General features: G+C 41.4%; 2 protein-coding genes across 6 annotated transcripts in view; one reads left to right on the top strand and one right to left on the bottom strand.

Moving 5' to 3' along the window:
• Positions 1–17315, top strand: part of DAO (D-amino acid oxidase) — a 73034-nt gene extending 55719 nt beyond the window's left edge. For all 5 annotated transcript variants that reach the window (XM_063457081.1, XM_063457084.1, XM_063457085.1 and 2 more), the window contains exons 8-11: positions 3754–3836; positions 13630–13747; positions 15538–15636; positions 17085–17315. In XM_063457081.1, coding sequence (XP_063313151.1) covers positions 3754–3836; positions 13630–13747; positions 15538–15636; positions 17085–17213 — 429 coding nt within the window. In that variant the 3' untranslated portion in view covers positions 17214–17315. The remainder of the gene's footprint in view (positions 1–3753; positions 3837–13629; positions 13748–15537; positions 15637–17084) is intronic.
• Positions 17316–19541: 2226 nt separating this feature from the next.
• SVOP (SV2 related protein) overlaps positions 19542–25971 on the bottom strand; it is a 109842-nt gene continuing 103412 nt past the window's right edge. The window contains exons 15-16 of the mRNA XM_063454688.1: positions 22477–22566; positions 19542–21260 (exon numbers count right to left, since the gene is read on the bottom strand). Of these exons, the coding sequence (XP_063310758.1) occupies positions 21054–21260; positions 22477–22566 (297 nt within the window). The 3' untranslated portion in view covers positions 19542–21053. The remainder of the gene's footprint in view (positions 21261–22476; positions 22567–25971) is intronic.

Raw genomic sequence — 25971 nt, 5'->3', positions numbered from 1 at the left:
GAACTTTAGTAATGTGATAAAAAGAGAAGGTCTATTTGATATATGGAGACTTAACAATCCCACAGTAAAAGAGTTTACATTTTATTCCTGGCCCCACGATTCGTATTCTAGAATAGATCTTATTTTTGGGAATTTAAAACTGATAGAAAGAATACATAAAATAGAAAATAAAACCGTAATATGGTCAGACCACAATAGCGTGTGCCTGGAATTAAAAAGCAATAGATCTAAGTGCTGTAAGTATACAACCTGGAGGTTAGATGAATCAATACTGGCAGAAAAAGAATATAAAGACTATATAGATAAAATGACTACTTGCTATTTTGAAGAAAATAATAACGGACAAGTGGAGAACGATACTTTATGGTGCTCATTTAAGGCAGTAATAAGGGGACATTGCATAATGCTCAATAAATTAAAGAGGAAAAAAAAAGGTGTAAATGTACAAGATCTCTACATTGAATTATATAATTTAAATAAAATAAACAATGTAAAACCAAGAAAGGAGAATCAACTAAAAATAGAGAAGATTAAATCCGAGAGACAGGAAAACATTTATGAAAAAATTAAAATAAATATGCATAAACTTAAAATTAAATATTATCATAAATCCAATAGAGCAGACAAAATCATGTCGAATATGTTGAAAAAAAAAAATACATCAAATAAGGTTGACAAAATAATAACTAATGATATCATCTCCCTTCTTCCAGAACACATAGGGAAAGCATTCAATGAGTATTATGCCAACTTATATAGTCAATCAACAATCACTTCTTCAGAAAAAATAAAAAGATATATTAAAACAGCAAAATTGAATAAAATAACAGAAATACAAGTAAAAAAGTTAAATAAAGAAATTACAGAAGAAGAGATCAATATAATAATAGATAGATTAGAAACCTACAAAACCCCAGGCCCAGATGGATTTGGAAACAAATTTTATAAAGTAATGAAATCACAACTGATAGGTCATTTAAAAAACACCTTTAATACTGCAGTTAAAAAGGGCAGATTCCCAGAAGAAATGCTCAAAGCAAACATTCTACCTATATTGAAACCAGGGAAAGACCCAACAAAAGTACAGAGCTATCTGCCAATATCATTAATAAATGTAGATGCAAAGATATTCTCTTCTATTTTGGCCAGTAGATTAAAAGAAATAATAAATCAAATCATTCATCCTGACCAAACAGGTTTTGTCCCAGACAGAATGTCAAGCAATAACATCAGACGTCTGATAGATGCATTAGATACATCAAAGCGTAAAAAAAGTCCCATGCTGATCCTGTCTTTAGATGCCGAGAAAGCCTTTGACAGGGTCAGCTGGGACTTTATGAAGCTTACCTTAGAAGAAATGGGCATACAGGGATGGCTGTTTGACGCAATTTTGGCGCTATATAAAGATCCAATGGCGAGAACAATTGGCCCGGGCATATGCGCAGACTGGTTCAAACTGAACAACGGAACCAGACAAGGCTGTCCACTGTCTCCCCTATTGTTTATATTGACAATAGAAGTATTAGCTAATAGAATTAGAAACAACGAAAACATCAAGGGATATACAGTAGGACAGAGAGAATTGAAAATTTCCCTTTATGCTGATGACACCATTCTTTTTCTAAATAACCCGTCAACATCAATAGCAAACGCAATGGCGGAAATTGAAATGTATAGTTCAGTATCAAATTACAAATTGAATAAAACAAAATCAATAGCTATATACAATAATATATCAAGTCAAGAAATAGATCTTTACCAAAAAACCTATAACTTTATAAAAGCTAAAACGTTTTCATATTTAGGAATAAAAATATGTAAAAATCCAAAAAATATTATGCGAACAAACTTTATGGACCTCTTAAAAGAAACTAATAAGAATTTGAAAGAATGGAGAAAAATAGAAGTATCTTGGGGAGGAAGAATTAACATCTTGAAATCATACGTTCTACCAAAATGGATTTACATTTTTAGAATGATTCCTTTAAGCATCCCGAATGAATGGCTGACAATGGTCAATACTTCCTTTTCTAGTTTCGTATGGCAAGGAAAGAAACCCAGAATTAAAAATGGAATATTATCAAAAGGACTAAAGAAGGGAGGTTTGGGATATCCAAACATAAGAAAATATTATGAAGCAGGGATCATAATGCATGCCATGACTACCCAGATTAATCAAAATAAAGAGGAAATATGGTGGTGGTCAGAAATAGAATCAAGTCAATTAAGCGACTCCCTAAGCCTAGTCTGGAAGAATAAAAAAGACAACTTCTTTAGATCATATATTCTAGACCAGATTATTCCAGTCTGGCAAAAGATAAGGAAGAAAATTGATTTAACCAATAAAATATTTGATTTCCAAACAATAGACATAATAGAAGCAAGTATAGAGAACATCTCCTTAAAAACATGGAAGGAAAAGGGAATAAATACAATAAAAGAACTGATTAAGGAGGGCAAAATTAAACCATATAAAATATTGATAGAAGAGTTTAAGGTTCCTGTAAATGAAGTATATACCTATCTTAGAGTAAAACACTTTCTGGAGAAAGCTGAGATAGTAAAAGATGGTAAGATGTATGAAATTTTAAAACCAATGTTACATCAGAATAAAAAAAAGCAAATGTTCTCTAGGTGTGTTAGAATGTTGGAACAAAAGGAGGACTTAGCCCTCCCCAATGCTATAAAAAAATGGAACATGGAACTAAAAATAAATATAGAAGTAAATGAATGGTTACATAATATACAAAAAATCAGTAAATTTGTCCACTCCTTTATATTAATAGAAACACACTTTAAGTTAGTTAATAAATGGTATATGACTCCAACTAAAATAGCTAAATTTGATTCATTCAAGGATGTGAAATGCTGGAGGTGCAGAGAGGAAAAGGAGACTACATTCATATGTGGTGGTCCTGTAGACAAGTGACTGCTGTTTGGCAGTGGGCTCAACTTATCATCCACACACTTTGTGGTGTCGAAATACCTCTAAAACCAGAAACAATGCTATTACATTATCAATGGCCAAAATTAAACAAAATAAATCAATTTTTAACTATTCATTGCTTAATAGCATGTAAAATAATAATAGCTAGAAATTGGAAGGGAAACACCGTCTTCAATATAAAGTTGATAATAATACAGATGATCTATCAAATTAAGATGGAAAAGGATCACTGCAGGATCCTGGATGATAATTTGAGCCTATGGTCAACTTGGGAAGAAAAACTAATACAAATGTAAAGGTAATGAGATTACCATCTGCAAAAAGTAACTAGAAATTGGAAGTATGATGAGCTCTCGTGAGGGAGGGGGGGAAGTCTTTGTGTCTATGTGTATGAATATTATTTATAGATATTGTGTATGAATGTTTTTATGTACTTTTTTGTAAAAGATTTATGGTGATAAACCCAATAAAAAGACTATAAAAAAAAAAAAAACAGTTACTCCGCCCACTCCAGTTGTAGACTTCTGGTGGAGGCAAGAACACTTCACACAATTTCCCCAGAAATTGTAGCTTTTCTAGTTATTAGAGGAATCCCTCGTTATTTTTGGGTGATTATGTAATGACTATATATGGGGATGGCAAACTGTAGGTATGTGAATTGTTTCTCATTTTGTCACGAGAATAAAGTAGCCTCAAGGTTCAGTACAACAGGTTGTAGAAGCAATGCCACATATAGCCAAACACACTGCATGCTCTCTCTACACTGCCTTACTAAGGGGGTTTGTTTATTTCTGTATTTATTTTAGGTGCATGCACCATGGATGAAACACTTTATTTTAACCCATAATCTGAAGACAGGAGTCTACACCACACCGTATATCATTCCAGGGTGAGTAAAGACAGCCATGTTTATTGGCTGAGAGCCCTCAGCTGACACTCTCTGCCAATGAGTGTGGTCCTGCTTTGCTCTAAGCAGTGACCTCCTGCTTCTCCTTCTGGAGAAGGCCATATGGTGGATACAGCGCTGGAACCTGGCAGGAACCAGATAGGTTGTCAAACCATACTATTACATTTTACTTTGGACTGGCACCATAGCCACTACAATGGACGGTAGTAGTTAGGGTGCTTGAAGTGTTCTTTTAAGGTAAGACCCATGGGAAATGTTGGGGTACACCACTCCAGGGTGGGGTGGGGGATGAGGAGAGACCCCTAAGTTTGGGAGTGAGGATTGACCAATAAGGAAGGGGGGGGGGATGGAGGAGAGACCACTAGTGGAGAGGTGGAGGGAGAGGAGAGACCCTTGTGGGGAGGGGAGAGGAGAGACCACTAATGGAAAGGGGGGGTTGGGGAGAGATGACTAATGGAAAGGTGAGGAGGAGAGACCACGGGTGGGGGGGGGGGGCAGTGGAGAGCAGAGACCACTAAGCGGGAGAGGGCAAAGAAGAGACCACTAATGGAAAGGGGGGAGGGGTAGAAGAGGAGAGACCACTAAGGGAGGCGAGGGGTGAGAGGAGAGAAGGAGAGACCACTAAGGGGGCGGGGTGAGGGAGAGGAAAGACCACTTGGGGACAGAGGAGGAAAGACCATTAAGAGGCAGGGGAGAGCTCTAAGGGGGAGGGTGTAGGAGAGAGCACTAAGGGGGAGGGTGTAGGAGAGAGCACTAAGGGATGGGGGGGGGGGGAGCACCAAGGGATGGAGGGGTAGGAGAGAGCACTAGGAGACAGGAGTGGAGAGCTCTAAAAGACAGGAGGGGAGCGCTCTACAGGAAAGGGGGCATGGAGATCACTAAAGGACAGGAGAGCTCACTAAGGGACAGTGGTGCACTGGAGAGCACTAATGGATGGGAGGGGAGAGCACTAGGGGACAGGAGGGGAGCACTAAGGGACAAGAGGGTAGAGAGGCTGAGGAAGGGGGGGAAAGAGAAGCACAAAGGGGCTGGTAGATAGCACAATGCTTCCCTATACATACACAGAAACACACCATGGTTCCCTTTCACACAGAGATACACACACACACATTACCTCCCCCTTGAAGAGCCGCCTTAACGGCGAAACGCGCGTCGGGGCTCTACTCTGCACTATATATAACGATTACTTCAAGACATTTGTTTTTTCATTAGATCTTCGACACTATGTCCTCTGCAAGAGAGATAGGCAAGGCATTTGCATGACTTTCTTTTTCCCATATTAGTGCTTTCCTTAGACTAGCAGACAGTTTCTTATACAGATTAGGTGCCCTTGAAGGCACAGCTTAGCAACTCAGAGTATGATCGGTGAACAGCACTATTTGGGAAAAGAGTCATGGATTGAACAATACGATTTTTGGATCTGACAGGAGATTTTCAGGCTGAGTTCCTCTCCTACAGAGTGTATAACCTAGCACAGTTACACTGATAGTTCCCTTCAAGGGAAATTGATACAATAGTATACTAAACTATAGTTAGTGGTTATATTTTACTCTCTTGGTACTTTGTGTCTCTTAGAATTGCCAGTTTCATTTTCACTGGCATTTCTGAATGTACACTATTAATTACTTATACTTGGACTCATGCTGTAATCTCAGTAACAATCACTATTTACTTAGGGTCACCCCCTTTTTCTTGCCACAGTTATCGTGACACTCTGAGTTCCTATTCCTTTCCCCATTAAAATACATTACACACACACACAGAATGCAACTCTTATACACAAAGACAATGCATCCCTTGATCACATACACAGAAACACACAATGCATCCCTTACACACACACTGCTTCTCTTACACACACATAGAAACACAATGCATCTCTTACACACTCAATGCACGCCTTACAGATACACACTACATCCCTTACATACACAGAAACACACCTTGCATCCTTTACACATACAAACACAGATTCACACAATGCATCGCTTACTCACGAGAAAAACACAATACATCCCTTACACACAAATACACACTGCTTTCTATCCCTTACACACACACACTGCTTTCTACCCCTTACACACACACACACACTGCATCACCTACAAACTGGTATCCCTATACACTACATTCCATGAGCACACACTTTAGATCCTCTACAATAACACATAACACAACCCCTACACAGTGGCGTCTCCAGGATTAAAACTTAGGGGGGGCACATAAGGGGCCAGGGACAAAATAAGGGGGGCACATACATACACACACACAGAGGGCTCGACAAATTCCAGGCGCCAGGTCGCCATGACGACTAGACATTTCACCCTGGCACTTGCCATTTGTCAGCCCTTTGCTAAGAAGCGCAGGAAACATTAGAGCCGGCCGCCGCAGGGAGCATGGAGATGGTGCGTGAGGGAGCAGTAACCTTCCTGAAGTTCCTCTCTGCTCCCTTGTGCGCTGTTTAGTAACATGATGTCACTCCGCCCCCAGCATCACTTCAAAGAGCGCACAGAGGAGCAGAGAGAAACTGCAGGAAGACTGGGAGTAGACACACTGGACGCCAGGGAAAGATCCACTCAGCTCTCCCAAAGGCTGGGTGGATTTAAATTGAAACAAAAATATTAAATTGTGATTGTGTGTGTGTGTGTGTGTGTGTGTGCTGGAAGGGCCTGTAAAGTGTGTGCATGTGCATTTAGGGGCTGCGTTGTGAGTATATGTGTATTGGGGTTGCACTGTGTGCTTATTAAGGAGTTGTGTGTATATATATATATATATATATATATATATATATATAATAAATAAATATAGAACCACTATAGTGCCAGGAAAAACAAACTCGTTTTCCTGGCACTATAGGGTCTTTAGGTCCCCTCCACCCTCAGGGTCCCACTCCCGCTGGGCTGAAGGGGTTAGAAACACTTACCTTTCTCCAGCGCCGGGCTCCCTCGGCGCTGGGAACTTTCCTCCTTCTGCCCATGTCAGCCTCAAATGCGCATGCGGGGCAAGACCCGCGCGCACATTCAAACCGCCCATAGGAAAGCATTTCTCAATGCTTTCCTATGGACGTCAGCATCTTCTCACTGTGATTTTCACAGTGAGAAGCACGGAAGCGCCTCTAGCGACTGCCTGTAAGACAGCCACTAGAGGCTGGATTAACCCTAGTGTAAACATAGCAGTTTCTCTGAAACTGCTATGTTTACATCTGCAGGGTTAACACTAGAGCAGGCATAGGCAACCTTCGGCACTCCAGATGTTTTGGACTACACCTCCCATGATGCTTTGCCAGCATTATGGGTGTAAGAGCATTATGGGGGATGTAGTCCACAACATCTAGATCAGTGTTTCCCAACCCAGTCCTCAAGGCACACCTACCAGTCCAGGATTTAAGGATTACCCAGTTTTGTCTAAGGTGTTTTTAGAAAAAAAAGAAAAAGCACCTTAGACAAAACTGGGTAATCCTTAAATCCTGGACTGGTAGGTGTGCCTTGAGGACTGGGTTGGGAAACACTGATCTAGAGTGCCGAAGGTTGCCTATCCCTGCACTAGAGTGACCTGGCACCCAGACCACTTCATTGAGATGAAGTGGTGAAGTTGTCTGGGTGCCTATAATTAATATATATATATATATAGCTTTACAATTTTTACTTTAATAATTGTTTACAAAAAAGAATACTGTATTCCCCTTTCCCTCATCTTACCTTGCAGGGAGGGGGTGTCACAATCAGATCCATGGTGGTTCAGAAGGCTGCCTATCCATCGGGTACAGGGGGGGTCACGAGATGAGAGTTCTGTCTCTTGGAGCTTAAGCACTTACAGTGACTGACCCATACAAACCCACAGACTGACCCATACACATACAAAGACAGACCCATACACATACACAGACATACCCATACACAGACCAATACACACACACTCTGCCCCCCACACACAGACTGTTCCCTTACACAGACTAACCCATACATACACAGACTGCCCCATACACAGACATACCCATACACAGACCAATACACACACACTCTGTCCCCCACACACAGACTGTTCCCTTACACAGAGACCAATACACACACACTCTGCCCCCCACACACAGACTGTTCCCTTACACAGACTAACCCATACATACACAGACTGGCCCATACACAGACATACCCATACACAGATAGACCCATACACACACTCTGCCCCCCCCCCCCCCCACACAGACTGCTCCCTTACACAGACTAACCCATACATACATAGACTGACGCCCCACACCCATACACGGACTGACCCAAACATACACAGACTGCCCCCCCCCCCAACACACACCCATACACTCACTGGCTGACCCATACACTCACAGACTGCCCCCCCCCCCACCACACAGACTGACCCATACATACACAGACTGATCCATACATATACAGACTGACCCCCCTACACACATACTGATCCATACATACACAGACTGATCCATACATACACAGACTGATCCATACATACACAGACTGATCCATACATACACAGACTGATCCATACACACACAGACTGATCCATACACACACAGACTGATCCATACACACACAGACTGATCCATACACACACAGACTGATCCATACACACACAGACTGATCCATACACACACAGACTGATCCATACACACACAGACTGATCCATACACACACAGACTGATCCATACACACACAGACTGATCCATACACACACAGACTGATCCATACACACACAGACTGATCCATACACACACAGACTGATCCATACACACACAGACTGATCCATACACACACACACAGACTGATCCATACACACACACACAGACTGATCCATACATACACAGACTGACCCCCCCTACACACAGACTGATCCATACACACACAGACTGATCCATACATACACAGACTGACCCATACATATACAGACTGACCCCCCCCTACACACAGAGACTGACCCCCCCCTACACACAGAGACTGACCCCCCTACACACAGACTGATCCATACATACACAGACTGACCCATACATATACAGACTGACCCCCCCCTACACACAGAGACTGACCCCCCCCTACACACAGAGACTGACCCCCCTACACACAGACTGATCCATACATACACAGACTGATCCATACATACACAGACTGATCCATACATACACAGACTGATCCATACATACACAGACTGATCCATACATACACAGACTGATCCATACATACACAGACTGATCCATACATACACAGACTGATCCATACATACACAGACTGAACCCCCCCTACACACAGACTGAACCATACATACACAGACTGAACCATACATACACAGACTGAACCATACATACACAGACTGAACCATACATACACAGACTGATCCATACATACACAGACTGATCCATACATACACAGACTGATCCATACATACACAGACTGATCCATACATACACAGACTGATCCATACATACACAGACTGATCCATACATACACAGACTGATCCATACATACACAGACTGATCCATACACACACACAGACTGATCCATACACATACACAGACTGATCCATACACAGACTGATCCATACACACACAGACTGATCCATACACACACAGACTGATCCATACACACACAGACTGATCCATACACACACAGACTGATCCATACACACACAGACTGATCCATACACACACAGACTGATCCATACACACACAGACTGATCCATACACACACAGACTGATCCATACACACACAGACTGATCCATACACACACACACAGACTGATCCATACACACACAGACTGATCCATACACACACACACAGACTGATCCATACACACACACACAGACTGATCCATACATACACAGACTGACCCCCCCTACACACAGACTGATCCATACACACACAGACTGATCCATACATACACAGACTGACCCATACATATACAGACTGACCCCCCCCTACACACAGAGACTGACCCCCCCCTACACACAGAGACTGACCCCCCTACACACAGACTGATCCATACATACACAGACTGATCCATACATACACAGACTGATCCATACATACACAGACTGATCCATACATACACAGACTGATCCATACATACACAGACTGATCCATACATACACAGACTGATCCATACATACACAGACTGATCCATACATACACAGACTGAACCCCCCCTACACACAGACTGAACCATACATACACAGACTGAACCATACATACACAGACTGAACCATACATACACAGACTGATCCATACATACACAGACTGATCCATACATACACAGACTGATCCATACATACACAGACTGATCCATACATACACAGACTGATCCATACATACACAGACTGATCCATACACACACACAGACTGATCCATACACACACACAGACTGATCCATACACACACACAGACTGATCCATACACACACACAGACTGATCCATACATACACAGACTGATCCATACATACACAGACTGAACCCCCCCTACACACAGACTGAACCATACATACACAGACTGAACCATACATACACAGACTGAACCATACATACACAGACTGAACCATACATACACAGACTGAACCATACATACACAGACTGAACCATACATACACAGACTGAACCATACATACACAGACTGAACCATACATACACAGACTGAACCATACATACACAGACTGATCCATACATACACAGACTGATCCATACATACACAGACTGATCCATACACACCCAGACTGATCCATACACACCCAGACTGATCCATACACACCCAGACTGATCCATACACACCCAGACTGATCCATACACACCCAGACTGATCCATACACACCCAGACTGATCCATACACACCCAGACTGATCCATACACACCCAGACTGATCCATACACACCCAGACTGATCCATACACACCCAGACTGATCCATACACACCCAGACTGATCCATACACACCCAGACTGATCCATACACACCCAGACTGATCCATACACACCCACACAGACTGATCCATACACACCCACACAGACTGATCCATACACACCCACACAGACTGACCATCCATACACACCCACACAGACTGACCATCCATACACACCCACACAGACTGACCATCCATACACACACAGACTGACCATCCATACACACACAGACTGACCATCCATACACACACAGACTGACCATCCATACACACACAGACTGACCATCCATACACACACAGACTGACCATCCATACACACACAGACTGACCATCCATACACACACAGACTGACCATCCATACACACACAGACTGACCATCCATACACACACAGACTGACCATCCATACACACACAGACTGACCATCCATACACACACAGACTGACCATCCATACACACACAGACTGACCATCCATACACACACAGACTGACCATCCATACACACAGAGACTGACCATCCATACACACAGAGACTGACCATCCATACACACAGAGACTGACCATCCATACACACAGAGACTGACCATCCATACACACAGAGACTGACCATCCATACACACAGAGACTGACCATCCATACACACAGAGACTGACCATCCATACACACAGAGACTGACCATCCATACACACAGAGACTGACCATCCATACACACAGAGACTGACCATCCATACACACAGAGACTGACCATCCATACACACAGAGACTGACCATCCATACACACAGAGACTGACCATCCATACACACAGAGACTGACCATCCATACACACAGAGACTGACCATCCATACACACAGAGACTGACCATCCATACACACAGAGACTGACCATCCATACACACAGAGACTGACCATCCATACACACAGAGACTGACCATCCATACACACAGAGACTGACCATCCATACACACAGAGACTGACCATCCATACACACACAGAGACTGACCAATACACACACAGAGACTGACCCATACACACACAGAGACTGACCCATACACACACACAGAGACTGATCCATACACACACACACAGACTGATCCATACACACACACACAGACTGATCCATACACACACACACAGACTGATCCATACACACACACACACAGACTGATCCATACACACACACACAGACTGATCCATACACACACACACAGACTGATCCATACACACACACACAGACTGATCCATACACACACACACAGACTGATCCATACACACACACACAGACTGATCCATACACACACACACAGACTGATCCATACACACACACTCCCCCCCCACAGACTGAGTAACACTTACCAGTAGCTGCATGGATGCCTCTGTGCAGAGCTGATCTTCCTTTCCCTGTCTCTCCCCTGCGCTGCTCTCTATGATCCTGGAGGAAGTCCTCCCAGCACACAGCGCCCCCTCTGGCCGCAGGCAGGAAAAGTCCACCAGTTACAGTGCTGCTGCAGCGTGAGAAGGGAGACGAGCTCCCGACTTTAATTTGAATTGGGGGGGGGGGGGGCACAAGGGGGGGCACTGCATAATGTAGGGGGGGCCATGGCCCCCTCTGGCCCCCCCCCCCCCAGTGACGCCACTGCCCCTACACACTCCACTCCCTGTGAGCGAACTCATGGGTGGAACATGTAGGTGGGCGCAGACCTTGAGCTGTGTAAGGGGTCCCAAAAAATGGAGCTGCTACCACCATTTTCCTTCCTCCCCACCCCCCTGTTTTTTCATTATTGACATCTATCACTATATATATATATATCTATATCCTTGTTTTGGATAATTTTAAGTGTTACAGTAAAAGTTATATTTTATATCTTAATATTGGGGTGTTTCACCATATCTAAATTGTTTGATCACTACCTTATAGGGCTAAAAACCCCTAGACCTTATGGTGAGACACGTTTGTTGATCACCAGGTAACAGAGGTGGACAAGAAATATCTTTCATCTATTTTTATTATTATATTAGGATATACCCATTTTAACACCAAATTCTAGTCTGTCCTAGGGCATAATAGACAAATAAAGCTTAGAGCAGATGGTGAGTGAGGCAATGTACTGTCTATATCACAGGTATTCTAAAGTGAAACTCACTCATATAATTCATCCAGAAAACTGTCACAGAACAAAAGTAACATTTCTTGAAAGGAGCGATTCACCAGTACACACGAGCAACAATGTGTCTCACATTTATAAACCTCCTAACTTTGTAATACATACAGTGTAACCGATTCAGACACAGTCCCACTGGTTTGTTATTTCAGTGGATCTTTTACCAAAACTCGAATGGTTGCTGCACAAAATACAGTTTTTATGTTATTTATATGATTCGTTTTTTAAGATTGAAAGCTATTTATACTACCCAGCGCCACTTTATTTATCTTTATGATCTCAGCCAATCCAATGCTTTCCCATAAACTAAGCAATGTGAGACTAATGCGCATGTGCAGCAAAATGCTGCGCTACACCAATCCGCATCTACGCATAAAGATGAATTGAGTTAATGCATCTTTATGGGGAATATTCAGCACCTCTATGCAGTGCAAAGAGAAGCTGAACGCCGGTGCTGCACACTATGCAGCACTGGAACAGGAAGCACCTCCAATGGCTGTCTGGGTGACTGCTACTAGAGGTGTTACTAGATATCAATGTAACAACTTCATTTTCTATGAAAAGACAGTGTTTACAATGCTAACACTGCAGGGACAGGCTATAGACACCAGAACAACTATATTAACTTTAGTGGTTCTGGTGATTATAGTGTCCCTTTAACTATCCTTCTTCACTGATATTAATGTAAAGTTACTATGTTTCTGTGTGTAGATCTCAAAGTGTCACCCTGGGAGGGATTTATCAGCTAGGAAACTGGAGTGAAGAAAACAATTCAGAAGATCACAAATGGATTTGGGAAGAATGCTGTAAACTTGTACCTAGCCTTAAGGTAAGATAATGCTGGCACTAGTATTGTCTGCTATGAATGAGTTATTTAAACCCTACATGGAAATAGTTAGGCCAGACATTGTATGTGTATGAGAGCCCTGACCTGTTAAATGTCAAAAATGGCTAAAGGTTCCGTTACAACAAGGCCATAGATTAATTGAGAGTTTCTTGTACGGGGAGGGACACAATTCAGAGTAGGATTTGACAGGTACATAACTTATTTACCAGTAGTTTACATTATTTGTGGCAGGTACATATTATAAACGAATCTTGGAGATACATCAACAAGAAGTAAAAAATAATGGAATTTATTTTCAAAATGGCAGGTCGATTATGTTGATGCCAAGAGCTTACCATCGCTATTTAAATGTAAGACATGAATGCTCAGTGACTATGATTATCATCATGTCTGAAGAAGCTCATTTTCATGTAAATGAATTTGTCAATAAGCAAAACTGTTGTTTCCGGGGTATAGAAAGTCCATGGATAATTCATCAGGGCCAATTGCACTCTACCAAATGCACCGTTTGGTGCGGAGTGACCTTGCAGGTCCTAAGAAGTTATCAGGCCCTACTTATTCGAAACTGACGAAACATTATTGTTATGAACTGGTTGATTTAAAAAAATGTTGACTCCTCAAACCCTGCTTTGAATTTTGGCCCAATCTCTACTTTTTACTATAAGTAAAAAAAAATGTGCACTAAAAAGATAATGATGGAAATTAGTGCTTAAAAACACCAAAAACATTGCTAATTGTGGTGATAGTTGACAATCAAGTCAAGTTACAGGCCTAAACAAACATACAGAGGGGCTGTTTTAAGCTGCTGTTTCTTTATATACCAAGGAAAACAGACATCTTTGCTTTCATGATGATCTTTTGGACTTTTGTCACAGATGAGGTTTATGCTGATATAGTGTTACATAATCTAAAAAAACCCTCATGGGAAGTATGTAGAACAAGCAGGTCCTTACAAAATTAACAAAAAAAGAAGAAACTAAACTTTTTTTTAATAATGAATGACTATACTGGGACTTTCACAGTCAGTCTAAGACTCCTTAGAACAGAGGTGCCTAAAAGGTAGATACCCAGAGGTTGTAGAACTACAACTCCCAGGATGCTTTGCAAGGATTTAGAATGTCTTTAGAATGATAAAGCATCATTGGAGCTGTAGTTTTAAAATATCTGTGGATCTACCTTTTTGGCACCCATGCCTTAGAAATTCCTCATGTCAATTAGAACTCCCTTGTAAAAATAATGGAGCCCAATCCAGAATAATTAAATTACTCATGTAATTGACTTCATTGACTTCCAAAACAGAAATGATGGTATTTCTGAAATAACAACTGAAGCAGAAATCAGCAGGATGAGAAAGGACTGGAATAGTATCACATCTGTCCATGAAGCACAACCGTCAATCTTCATTTAATTATTAATCACTTTTTTAACTACATTTACAATAGACGTTGTGCACATCTCCATTACCTCCTGTCTCTCTGCAAATCAACAAATCATTACTTTCATTTGGAATATAAAAGTCATAATTTAGGTTCCTACCTATCGCTAGATAAAACTAATAGTACTAAATGTACAAAAACAACACAGGAAGGTGGAAGGTATGAGTTTTTTTTATGCAGTAACAAAGGCGTTTAACTTCTGATTGTTTTCTCCTTGTGCAGCATTACTATGTACTAGTTATTTGGTTGGCCAAGAATATTTACAGCGACAGTTTGCCGTGGTTTACTTTAGTGTGTGTATATATAGACGATAATTCTCTGTCTCGTTTTGCACAGAATGCAACAATTGTACATGACTGGACAGGGCTGAGACCAGCACGCAGCAAAGTGAGGCTGGAGAGAGAATCATTTGTGTCAGGATCACTTAAGGGCGAGGTATTGTATATAACTAGACTATTAGAGTCCATTTAATATCCTAAATCTGTTTTTTTTTTATTTCTTACCTCACAAATGATGGCTAATAACGAGGAATGGAAGTCAGTGAGCTATAAAATTAATATTTAACATGCATGATTCATAGGCAAGAGATACTACTAATATGACAAATTTCATAAATTATACTTACATAAAAACTGTCATTATTCCCCTAAATGGTAAAAAACATCAGTTATTGGCACCTCAGTATATTGTGCACCAGTAAAATGGCTTTGAGAATTTCCATAAACTTTGGTGAGTACGTTGGAATTTATATGGGATCTGTGTAACAGTTTCTGGCCTCCTCTTCCTATTCACTCCTATATAGCTACTTACCAAAATGATTATGGTGAGGCCAAACACGATACAACTCCCCACAGTGCAAATACAAAAAATAAGTTACGCATCACCTGCATATCTCAAGTTGGTGCTTCTTAGGCTTAGAAACCTGATAAATCATGTAGGTCATTTTGTGGTTAAAACACCACCTTTTAGTTTTGCCCATGACAGGTTCCCTTGAAGGTGCTAAACTGTGTCAGCTCTTTTAAAAGAACTTCAAATTCCATCTCTATATTGTGCTAGTAGTTTTGCTAGTTTTTGCTAGAAAATTTATTTGTTGGGAGAAAAGCCCAATTAAAAATGGGGGCCCTATATTCAGGGGGAAGAACTTGTGCTGAACCTGATCCCACAGCAGATGAGGGCATTAATTTAACAGGTGGCTGGAAATGCTATTGTCCCCTCTTCCAGGTGGTTAGGGGTCCCCAATGCCCTAACCAATTGCTATAAAAAAAAAAAAAAGTTCCCTGTCTACTCCCTCACTCTAATATTATCGAGGGCGTAATAAATCTAATACCTGTAAAATAAAAAAATTAACTTACCCATCACAAGTCTACTTTCTAATTCTTCTTATCTTCAGCCAACAGAAAAAGGCCAACAGAGCAGGGTTTTTATTTATTTTTATTTCTAGCAAGCGTTATCAGCTGTCACAGAATTAACCTGCAGCCAGTAGGCAAAATGTTTAGATTTTTTTTTAATCCCTTAAGGACCAAACTTCTGGAATAAAAGGTAATCATGACATGTCACACATGTGGTGTGTCCTTAAGGGGTTAAATCCAGGCCCCAATTTGAAGCATGCAGTCCAGTTTTAAGTCGTCCGGCAGTGTTTGGTCTGGCTGATATCCGGCCCAAATACAAACCTGAATGGGCCAGTACAACAGCGAATGGTTTTGCCTCGTTTGTTACGTGGCAAAGTCAGTCTGATTGGTTTATGAATACAATGGCATTTTGTAATTTTTTTTTTTTACTCCACTACTTGGTTATTTTATTCTTTTTAGAATGTTAATTATTAAAATCATGAACATATGAAGATGTATAGAAATACTTAAACATTGTTTGCTCTTTTTCTGCAGCTTATACATAACTATGGCCATGGAGGTTACGGACTCACCATTCACTGGGGTTGTGCTCTGGAAGCAGCCAGGCTATTTGGACAAATCATTGCTGAGAAGAAACTTGGGACCCCTCAATCCTCCTTGTAATCTAAAACTCTGTGTTCTTGTTGGAAAATAGGTTCTGGTACTCTTCTATACTAGGGTAAAAAATGCTTTTACTACCATCTACTGTGATTTCATTGATTTTTTTTTTTTTAAATTTAGTATATATACCCCCAAATAAAACATGTATATGTTTTGGTGGTATATGAAAATGACAGCTTGTAGATGCTCTCCGCATCGTTTGCAAGTTTTCCCCTCTTTCCCAAAGTACAGACATTCAATCCTTGCCAGGGAATACGCCAATCAGTGTCTTCTCGTTGAGTAGCCTCTGTGCTGGAGTTGCCAGTGCATACACCGCTTTCCAATGCCTCTCAATGAGATGTAGTACAATTCATAGATAATGAGGGGGAAAGCAGGAACGTGCTAGCATAGTGAAAACATCCCTGGCTGTGTGCGTAACAACCAGGGAGGTGTTGCTGCCCCCAATTATTAAAGTGCCTATTTCTAAACGACATATTAAGAAAATGCTTTATGTGTCAGGAGTGTCCCTTTAAAGCAGGTGCTGCTGGTACTTAGCACTGGTGACTATATCAGAATATAAAGTCCACATAGACACCTATGGGGTTGTCACTGAGTAAACCTTTTTATAATGTACACTAATACACTCTGATACAATCATCTAACTTCACTGTTATAAAATGCTGCTCATGTAATAAAATGTCCATGTATTTTACACAATTCCATAATTTGTTCATTTTTATAACCATTGACAGCAAAAAATACAGATCATACTGCTGCATAAACATGTATGAATGGTAGCCATGGATTGAAAGCTGCTAAAAATTAGAATCATAAACTGTCCTTACACCGTAACTTTCTCTTGATCTCTTAAAGTGAGCCTACACCTTACTATTGTTTTGACAATAAAATGCATTGATTTCTGCTGTGTAAGTGTTGTGGGGGTTCAGTTCCAGGAACCCCACAAAATTACAAAACAAAAAACTATTGTAACTATTAAATGAATATCTACAATAGTGTATAATGGCTATAAATGCAACTATTAAATGAATACCTACAATAGTGTATAATGGCTATAAATGTAAGTTTTAAACGAATATCTGAAATAGTGTATAATAACTATAAATGTAAGTATTAAATGAATATCTGCAATAACGTATAAAGGTTAAATTGAGTTATTTTTACATCTGAAGAATGCAAAGCTTACAAACGTTGGTCCATAAGGTGTCCTTCTCAGGTTCTTGATCAGAGGTGAAACCTAGAGGGTAGCATTTTGCCACCCTTTCAAAAAGTGAAACAAAAATGTATGCTAATTAAACCAGCAAAAGGCTGCCCCATCTCCGTAGTCTTCCCCAGCCTGACACTGACAGGAGCCCTGTCCATGCCTTATTACAGTCATTATAATTAGTTATTGTTTTTACTATGTGATATACCAGGAATGCTGCATTAATGGATATAAACGCTAAAGCACGATGTAGGAGTAAAGGTTCGGTAAGAACATCACAGACTAACTGGTTTAATGTAAAAATTTTATTCAACATAAAATATTCAACATACAGTAAAATCCAAGTCAACAAGGCATTGTGGACAGAAGAGGAGATCAGAAAACAAGCTTCTTACACATAGACGTTCAAACATTGAGATGCATTCAGCGACAAGTCTGTACATTCAGACACACAAACATTCACTTTTCTGTCTGCTCCATTGCAGCTGCTGACACAGTACACAGTGTACCTGCCACTCAGTGCAAAGTCTATAGTAATGGTCCAAGCCCAGCTTTACACTCCCCCGGGTTGGACCATTAGTACGCGGCTGAACTGGAGATGGAATGATCATGGCCTTTCCATGTTCTCACGACCAATAAAAACTCCAGTGACGTTAACCCTGTCATGACCAGTAAAAACTGTTGCAGGCAGCTTGACGTGTAATATGAACACCTTCTTATACCAAAAGGCCTGCAGTACTGACAATGTGTAGAGTTGGACAACCCTGGACCCAGGAGGATAATATAATATGTATAATATTATCATATACCTATTGCCTGACACTTGTACACTTATAAATTTATGCTGATAATCTCCTGTAGTTTAGTTGAAAAAGTAGCCAGAGGATGTCTGATGAAAAAAACAAACAGGTATATCTGCTTTAAGTTGGATTTGTCACCAATGCATTTAGTGCAGCTTCCTAAGGATTCTGAAATATTTAATAAATACAAATATATTTTGTAGAAATATCACTGTTTGTGTTACAAATAGTGCATCTCCCCGATCTGAGTTAACCCCTTAAGGACACATGACATGTGTGACATGTCATGATTCCCTTTTATTCCAGAAGTTTGGTCCTTAAGGGGTTAAACCACAGCGAGACATTAACAAGGATGTTCCCTAAACCAGGAATTCTCAGTAAATAGCTGAGCTGGGAAAACCATCTCAGCCTTTTCCAGTTTGGCTGGCCAATATCCATAATTCCTTGTTTAGTGAATACAATATAAGTTCTGGAGCTAATCTCTCCAGCAACCGTTAACCAAAACTTGCAGGACTGAATGAAATGTGATTTAGAATATCTCCAGAAGACTCTGTATCTCTGGAGTGTAAGTGAGTGACCAGTTATGTATAGCGTGTATTATACAAGAGTTGTCCATTTTATAGCACTTTGTAAATAATGAAATATCATATATAGATTGTGTTGATAGTGCGTCTGAAAGTAATGACATTTTGAAAGATTGCTATTGTTTCATGAATCCTAAAGCTTACTTTGCAAATTACCGTGCTGATTTCCAGTAGTCTATCAAATTGCTGTGACTCTCAACTTGGCAGAAGGTAGCATAACACAGCTTATGATGCATGAATAAATGCAATATGTTCAACACAGTCTATATATTTTACAATATGCTCAGAGGAAAAATAAAATAGACTGTGAAAGGTCTACTACATCCCATACATTTATAAACTATATCCAAAATCGCCTTCTACAAACATTCTTTATCCTAGTTTAATAATATTGCACGCCACAAGGGTGGGAATGAACTGGAGTCACAAGGGTTTGTGCCAGGAACAGACACATCTAAAAAGCGATATTAACTATTTGAAACTCCAGAGCATTTGGAATAGCATTCCCATCATGCTCGTACAATGACTACGGGTTTCCTCTAAGCAGTTTTATTAAGAACAGGGCAGCACTGAAAGGAGCAGTAGCATATTAAAGAGAAGCAAAAAGAAATCACTGAAAGCTTCCAGTTGTTTTTTCTACAAAAATTTCTTTCTTAGCTGCATAAGTAAAACAAAACTGCTGAGCGGGAACATTTACAGTGAACTGCAAAAAAAGATAGTAGTTTTATCCAACAGCAGCTTCAGTGCCATACATTTCTTATCCTGTCATCCAAAAGAGACTTTTGAATCACCCCTTACTGCCTAACCAACTCCCTGACTTGTTATTAGAATTCATGGAAGGTACCATAAAGCACTGATACTGTCAAATGCACAATTCTAGTCGATCCATATTCTCATAAATCACACTCCCTTTTGTATTGAAGCTATTTATAAAATATCAATATTGCATGTCTGTATTTACCAGCCTAACATATGCTGTGTTCTGTAAACAATGTTTTAGCCTGTGTTTGCAGCATAGCACAGTATATTTCTTAACCCTTTCATCTGGGATTGATTATTGTTCCAAGTGGCTATAGACCGCTTTACCCGTTACCAAGAGAGTGTTGCTTCTCCTGCACACTGAAGCAGTACTCCTGCTCATTCTGAGAAGTGCTTTGGGTTCCTCTGCCATCCTTACAACTCCTCCATTGTAATGGTAGATGTGGGACTGCAATGCTATCTGTGTGTGTGTCTGTGCACTGTGAGAATGGATTGATGATTACTCCTGGGAACCAGAGTTGGAAGGAGTGACCCCAGAATTATTTGTCCCTCTTCCCACCATCTCCTGGCCCCATTCTCTGTGGCTGGACTCTTGTAGGCCCCGACCTTTAGTCTCAATGGGTAGAAAGCAGGAGGCCAGAGCTGCCAGAAGACAGCAACCACTGTATACCAACACTGTGAGATATATGGATGATTCAAGCATCACCTGGGGAAAAAAAAATAATAATTCATATAGATGTATATATATTTATTTTCTGTGCATTTCCTGGTTTACTCTTGCTTTGTGGCAGCGGTCATCTTTAAATCAGATTGGTCAGAAGTACCAGTAATCCAATTGAAGTTCGTGCATAGCTTGAATTACTAAAAACAGAGGGCAGTTGCGCTGAGGTTGCATATGACATGAGGATTTGTGAATGCACACTGGCCTTTGGTGAGTTAAACTGTGCTTCCAGCCTAAGATAATTTAAAGATGGCCACCTCTATTCAACAAAGGTAAGCCAGGAGACCCACTGAAATGTAGTATTTACTTATGTATGCATTACATACTAATCACACGAGGGACATAAAACAGGGCTTTCTTTTAAACCTACAATGCTCATCTTAACTAAAAAGAGAGCGATATGTTCTCTATGGTAAGTAAACCCTACCTAAATTCTTAAACTGGTCCTGGTATATAATAGAGCTAAAACAAGTATATGGGATTTATTCAACATGCATTGAATTGTCAACTGAATCCCGAAAACTAGACCAAAGTAATCATATTGAAAACATTACTCAGTTTCTACACTGTCGCTGCGGATGTGACCTGCGAGTGTTTTCATACCTAAAATTATAATTACACACATTTCAGATCCAAGTAAAACAAAGTTGCAGGAGGATCTGTGCCACTGATTGTAGGAAACCCACACAAGTTTCAAAGGTACAGAAGAACCAACATTTTAAGGGATCTATGAACATAATGCAAATTAATGACCATGGCCAGTCATGACCAGGCTGCTAAAAGTGTGCACAAGCATTGTGAGCAAGTATATTGTACACACTATCCACACTCACAGTTCTGTAGGAAAAGTCATAGAGTGAAATACACAATTGGAGTGCACAGTAAAGGCAAGAAATTGATCATTTTTTAAAGCAGGTTAAATACCTTAAATACCTTAAATACTTTTATTCCCAAACTATTAATACAATTTGGCAGGCATCACCACTTTACATGTGTTGTGCCTGAGAGGCACCTAATTATACAGTTACCATTAAAATATTGTAATATAGATCACTTTGCATTTTTTCCTTATATGTTTTGTTTTCCTGTAGCATGACAGTTCTTTTAAAGAATAAACAGAAGCAGCACAGCAACATAGGAATAAGACTACAGAGGCTCAGCATGGCTGTATTCAGCCATATCCAGTCCACTATAAACGTACCTGTGCAATAAAGGGAGTAATTAATGCCCCAACACGGGCCATACCACTGCACGTTCCCAGACCTAATGCTCGTGTTGCTGTAGGATAAACCTGAAATAAGAGAACGTTTAAAGCAACACATTCAATACAATGCACTAAACTGTGATAACATTTCAAATTCACTCTATTAGCATAGTGTAATATCACCTGCACATTTACTTGTATCTATGAATCATTACCAGTGACCAATTGCCAAACTGTGAAATTCCCTAACGTGGCAGAGGGAGAAACCATTCATTTATTAAAAGATTACAGATTACACATGCAGCTCACATTAACTCAGAGCGGACGGTTAGGTTAATGTATCTTTCCTTGGTATGCTAACTTCTACATGGTTACCAATTACAAAGTTTCTGAGATTTATTAACTGTACACTTATTTTTAATAAAATGCTGCATTCTGGCTAAAATAGGCCATCTGGCACTATAGCCAAGATGGGGAATTATTCCCCAGTCTGCTAATATAGTCTAGAATTTGCAATTTGGTTTTGAATTTACAGTTTATTGTTTACTGTTTTATGAATAAACTCAACAGTTTCAAACCCATCTTGCCCTTTTCAACTTTATTCACTCACACATGACTCACAAACACGTGGATGTACAGATGGATGACTGTATAACTGTCTGCGTAAACAGAATATAACATTTATAATATCTATTTATGTGGCTTTAGAAAATAAATAACCCTGCCAATATAAATGTGTTTGTATATCTACTGTTACATGAAAGATCCTGGAACAAGACCTTTTATGACACCATCACCTCTTACTCATCTGTGTGTCCACTGGCTTTAGGAAAATAAGCTAACATCTCCAAAGATGCTCCAAAAAGCACACTGGCACGCAATATATACAGCAACATGTTTTTAAATTCTTTATTTTTAGCGTGCATGAAAATATAACAAGTGGGCTCGTCATGCCCCAACAGCTGTGACAAGCATACAAACAGACAACTAACAGTTGGTTGACATGTGGAGTATTCTGCACAATTTTTATATAGACAAGTTGGTTCAGCGAAACTGCAATACGGTAAAGTAAGTATTCAAACATGCTCGATCAGGTGTGTCTATTACCATTCCCGGTACTGCGGGTATGCAGGTAAAATGGGTGTTGTATTTAATAAGGGTTCAACGAAGTTGCAAACATTGGTCAGGCACAATTTAAAAGTGAAGGTGAGCCGTAGTTCAGCAGATAGGTGTCTCGTTTTGTTTAAGTAAGCTAGTACACAGAGTATAACAGGAAAGCTTATTCAGAGGAGTGATAGAGATGAGAGACAAGGCGTGTATAGGCATAGTGAGGACTAATCCTTACATTAGAAGACATGTTAGGCAATCTAGTAGGTTAGTTAAGCTTGGCTTTTGTCTGTCTATACAGGGGGTGCATGTTTGCTGGCTATGCTAGGCTAGGTCTCAAGCTAGGATGACAGTTGTTAGATGACAGTGGTGACAAAACTAAGATATGTAATAACTATAATAACCAAATACTTAATAACCGCAGCATCAACCCCAGAAGAGAGGTTGTTAAACATATATATTACCCTCTCGGGGAGCAAGCCTTGTGTACGTGTAGGCAACAATTAGGCTCAGTGTCCGCGGCCAAGGCTTCAGCCGATACCATAGTCCCAGCCCAGCAAAACCCCGGCTCCGCTTCTCGGTGACAGGGTTGTAGAGACTTCGCCTCTTGTGGTCTGTAGTACTCCGGGTCCGGCATTGCGTGGGTGGCTGGCGTCTCCGTTCATCTTCCAGCTGTTCTGGGCCCATTGCCGGTTCCCATGGTGGGCTCCCCAGCCTGATTTGTGCGTGCGGATCTGTGGTGAGCAGGTGCTCGCTGCGTTTGCCCGGTGGCGTTGGTGTGATTCCTTCAGTTTGTGATAGGCTGTCTTAGGGCTCTGTGTCTGGTGTCTGTCGCTTTGGCTCCCGCCCGTGTGTGCAAGTAAGCGAGGTTTTGTGGACTGGTTGTCGTGTAGCCGCCTCATGTATTTACGGGTTCTCCGCCATCTGGGAGGTACCTTTGCGTTCTGCGCGGGCTTCCGACTTGTCAGGCCGGGATCGAGGTTCCCGTTGGCTTGTGCGGTCGTTCGGCTCTTAAGGTTATCCAGGCCCTCTGCGGGTCACCGCTTTGCTTTCTCTCCTCTGTGGTTGGGCTTGTGACGCCAGCATCCATTCTGTCAGCCTTCGCCAGAATCGCCGGAACGCTCTGTCTAGGCGGTGTTGTGTGTAGTTCGGCAAGTCTGGGTGGACCGGCCCCGTTCTGTGCAGTTCGCGCCTCCGCGTGGAGAGCTCGTCCGCCATCTTAGGTTTCTCTGTCCGGGGTGCCTTGTGGGTCGCTTGGTAGCCGGGTGAGTCTGTGGGATGAGCCTGGCGGGACCGGGATAACCCCCACCGGTCCAGAGGGGGGGGGGTTGCAGGGCAGCAGACTTGCCGTCGGTCACAGCAGGCCCTGCGCTAGGAGATCGCCCGTCTCCCCCAGGTGCTTGGCCGCCATTCTCGTTAGGCCGCATGTTCGGACGGTGGATTACTGTAGTGCTGAGGCTTAGAGGGAACACCCACGGGTGCCCACACACTTTGCTATCCATCCAATATCGGCTCCTGTCTGAGTTGTAGTCGATTAAAGTATGATAGTCTCTAGTTTAGGCTCAGATTTGCAGGAGCTGCTAACAAACGCGTCCAGCCATCTTGGCTGTCAGGCCCCGCCCCGCAACATGTTTTTAAAGGACCACTCTAGGCACCCAGACCACTTCAGCTTAAGGAAATGGTCTGGGTGCCAGGTCCAGATAGGGTTAACCCAATTTTTTATAAACATAGCAGTTTCAGAGAAACTGCTATGTTTATAAATTGGTTAAGCCTTCCCCCAAAGCCTCTAGTGGCTGTCTCATTGACAGCCGCTAGAGGCGCTTGCGTGATTCTCACTGTGAAAATCACAGGGAGAGCACGCAAGCGTCCATAGGAAAGCATTGATAATGCTTTCCTATGAGACCGGCTGAATGCGCGCGCAGCTCTTGCTGCGTGTGCGCATTCAGCCGACGGGGCGGAACGTAGGCGAAGAGGAGGAGGAGAGCTCCCCGCCCAGCGCTGGAAAACGGTACGTTTTACCCCTTTTCCCCTTTCCAGAGCCGGGCGGGAGGGGGACCCTGAGGGTGGGGGCACCCTCAGGGCACTCTAGTGCCAGGAAAACGAGTAGGTCCTTTAAGCAACACGGAATTCCAAGAAATAATGTATTTCAAATTATTACATAGAAAACGTTTGTCTGATACATTGTTTACAGGGTTATATACAGGGATGTATTTACCACAAGGCAAACAAGTAATTTGCCTAGGGGGGTGCCAAAAAATGCCACCCAAGCTCCCAGACAAATGCCCTGCTTGTGTTCTGGGGCTGTCCACCTTACTGTGAGTGAGTGTAGCTGTCAGTGTGTGTCTTTCAGTGAGAATGGGTGTGCCTGTGAGTGTGTGTCAATGT

Source organism: Pelobates fuscus, chromosome 5 (assembly GCF_036172605.1).
Source record: "Pelobates fuscus isolate aPelFus1 chromosome 5, aPelFus1.pri, whole genome shotgun sequence".
In the NCBI taxonomy this organism is placed as follows: domain Eukaryota; kingdom Metazoa; phylum Chordata; class Amphibia; order Anura; family Pelobatidae; genus Pelobates; species Pelobates fuscus.
This window is presented reverse-complemented; position numbering and strand designations above follow the sequence as displayed.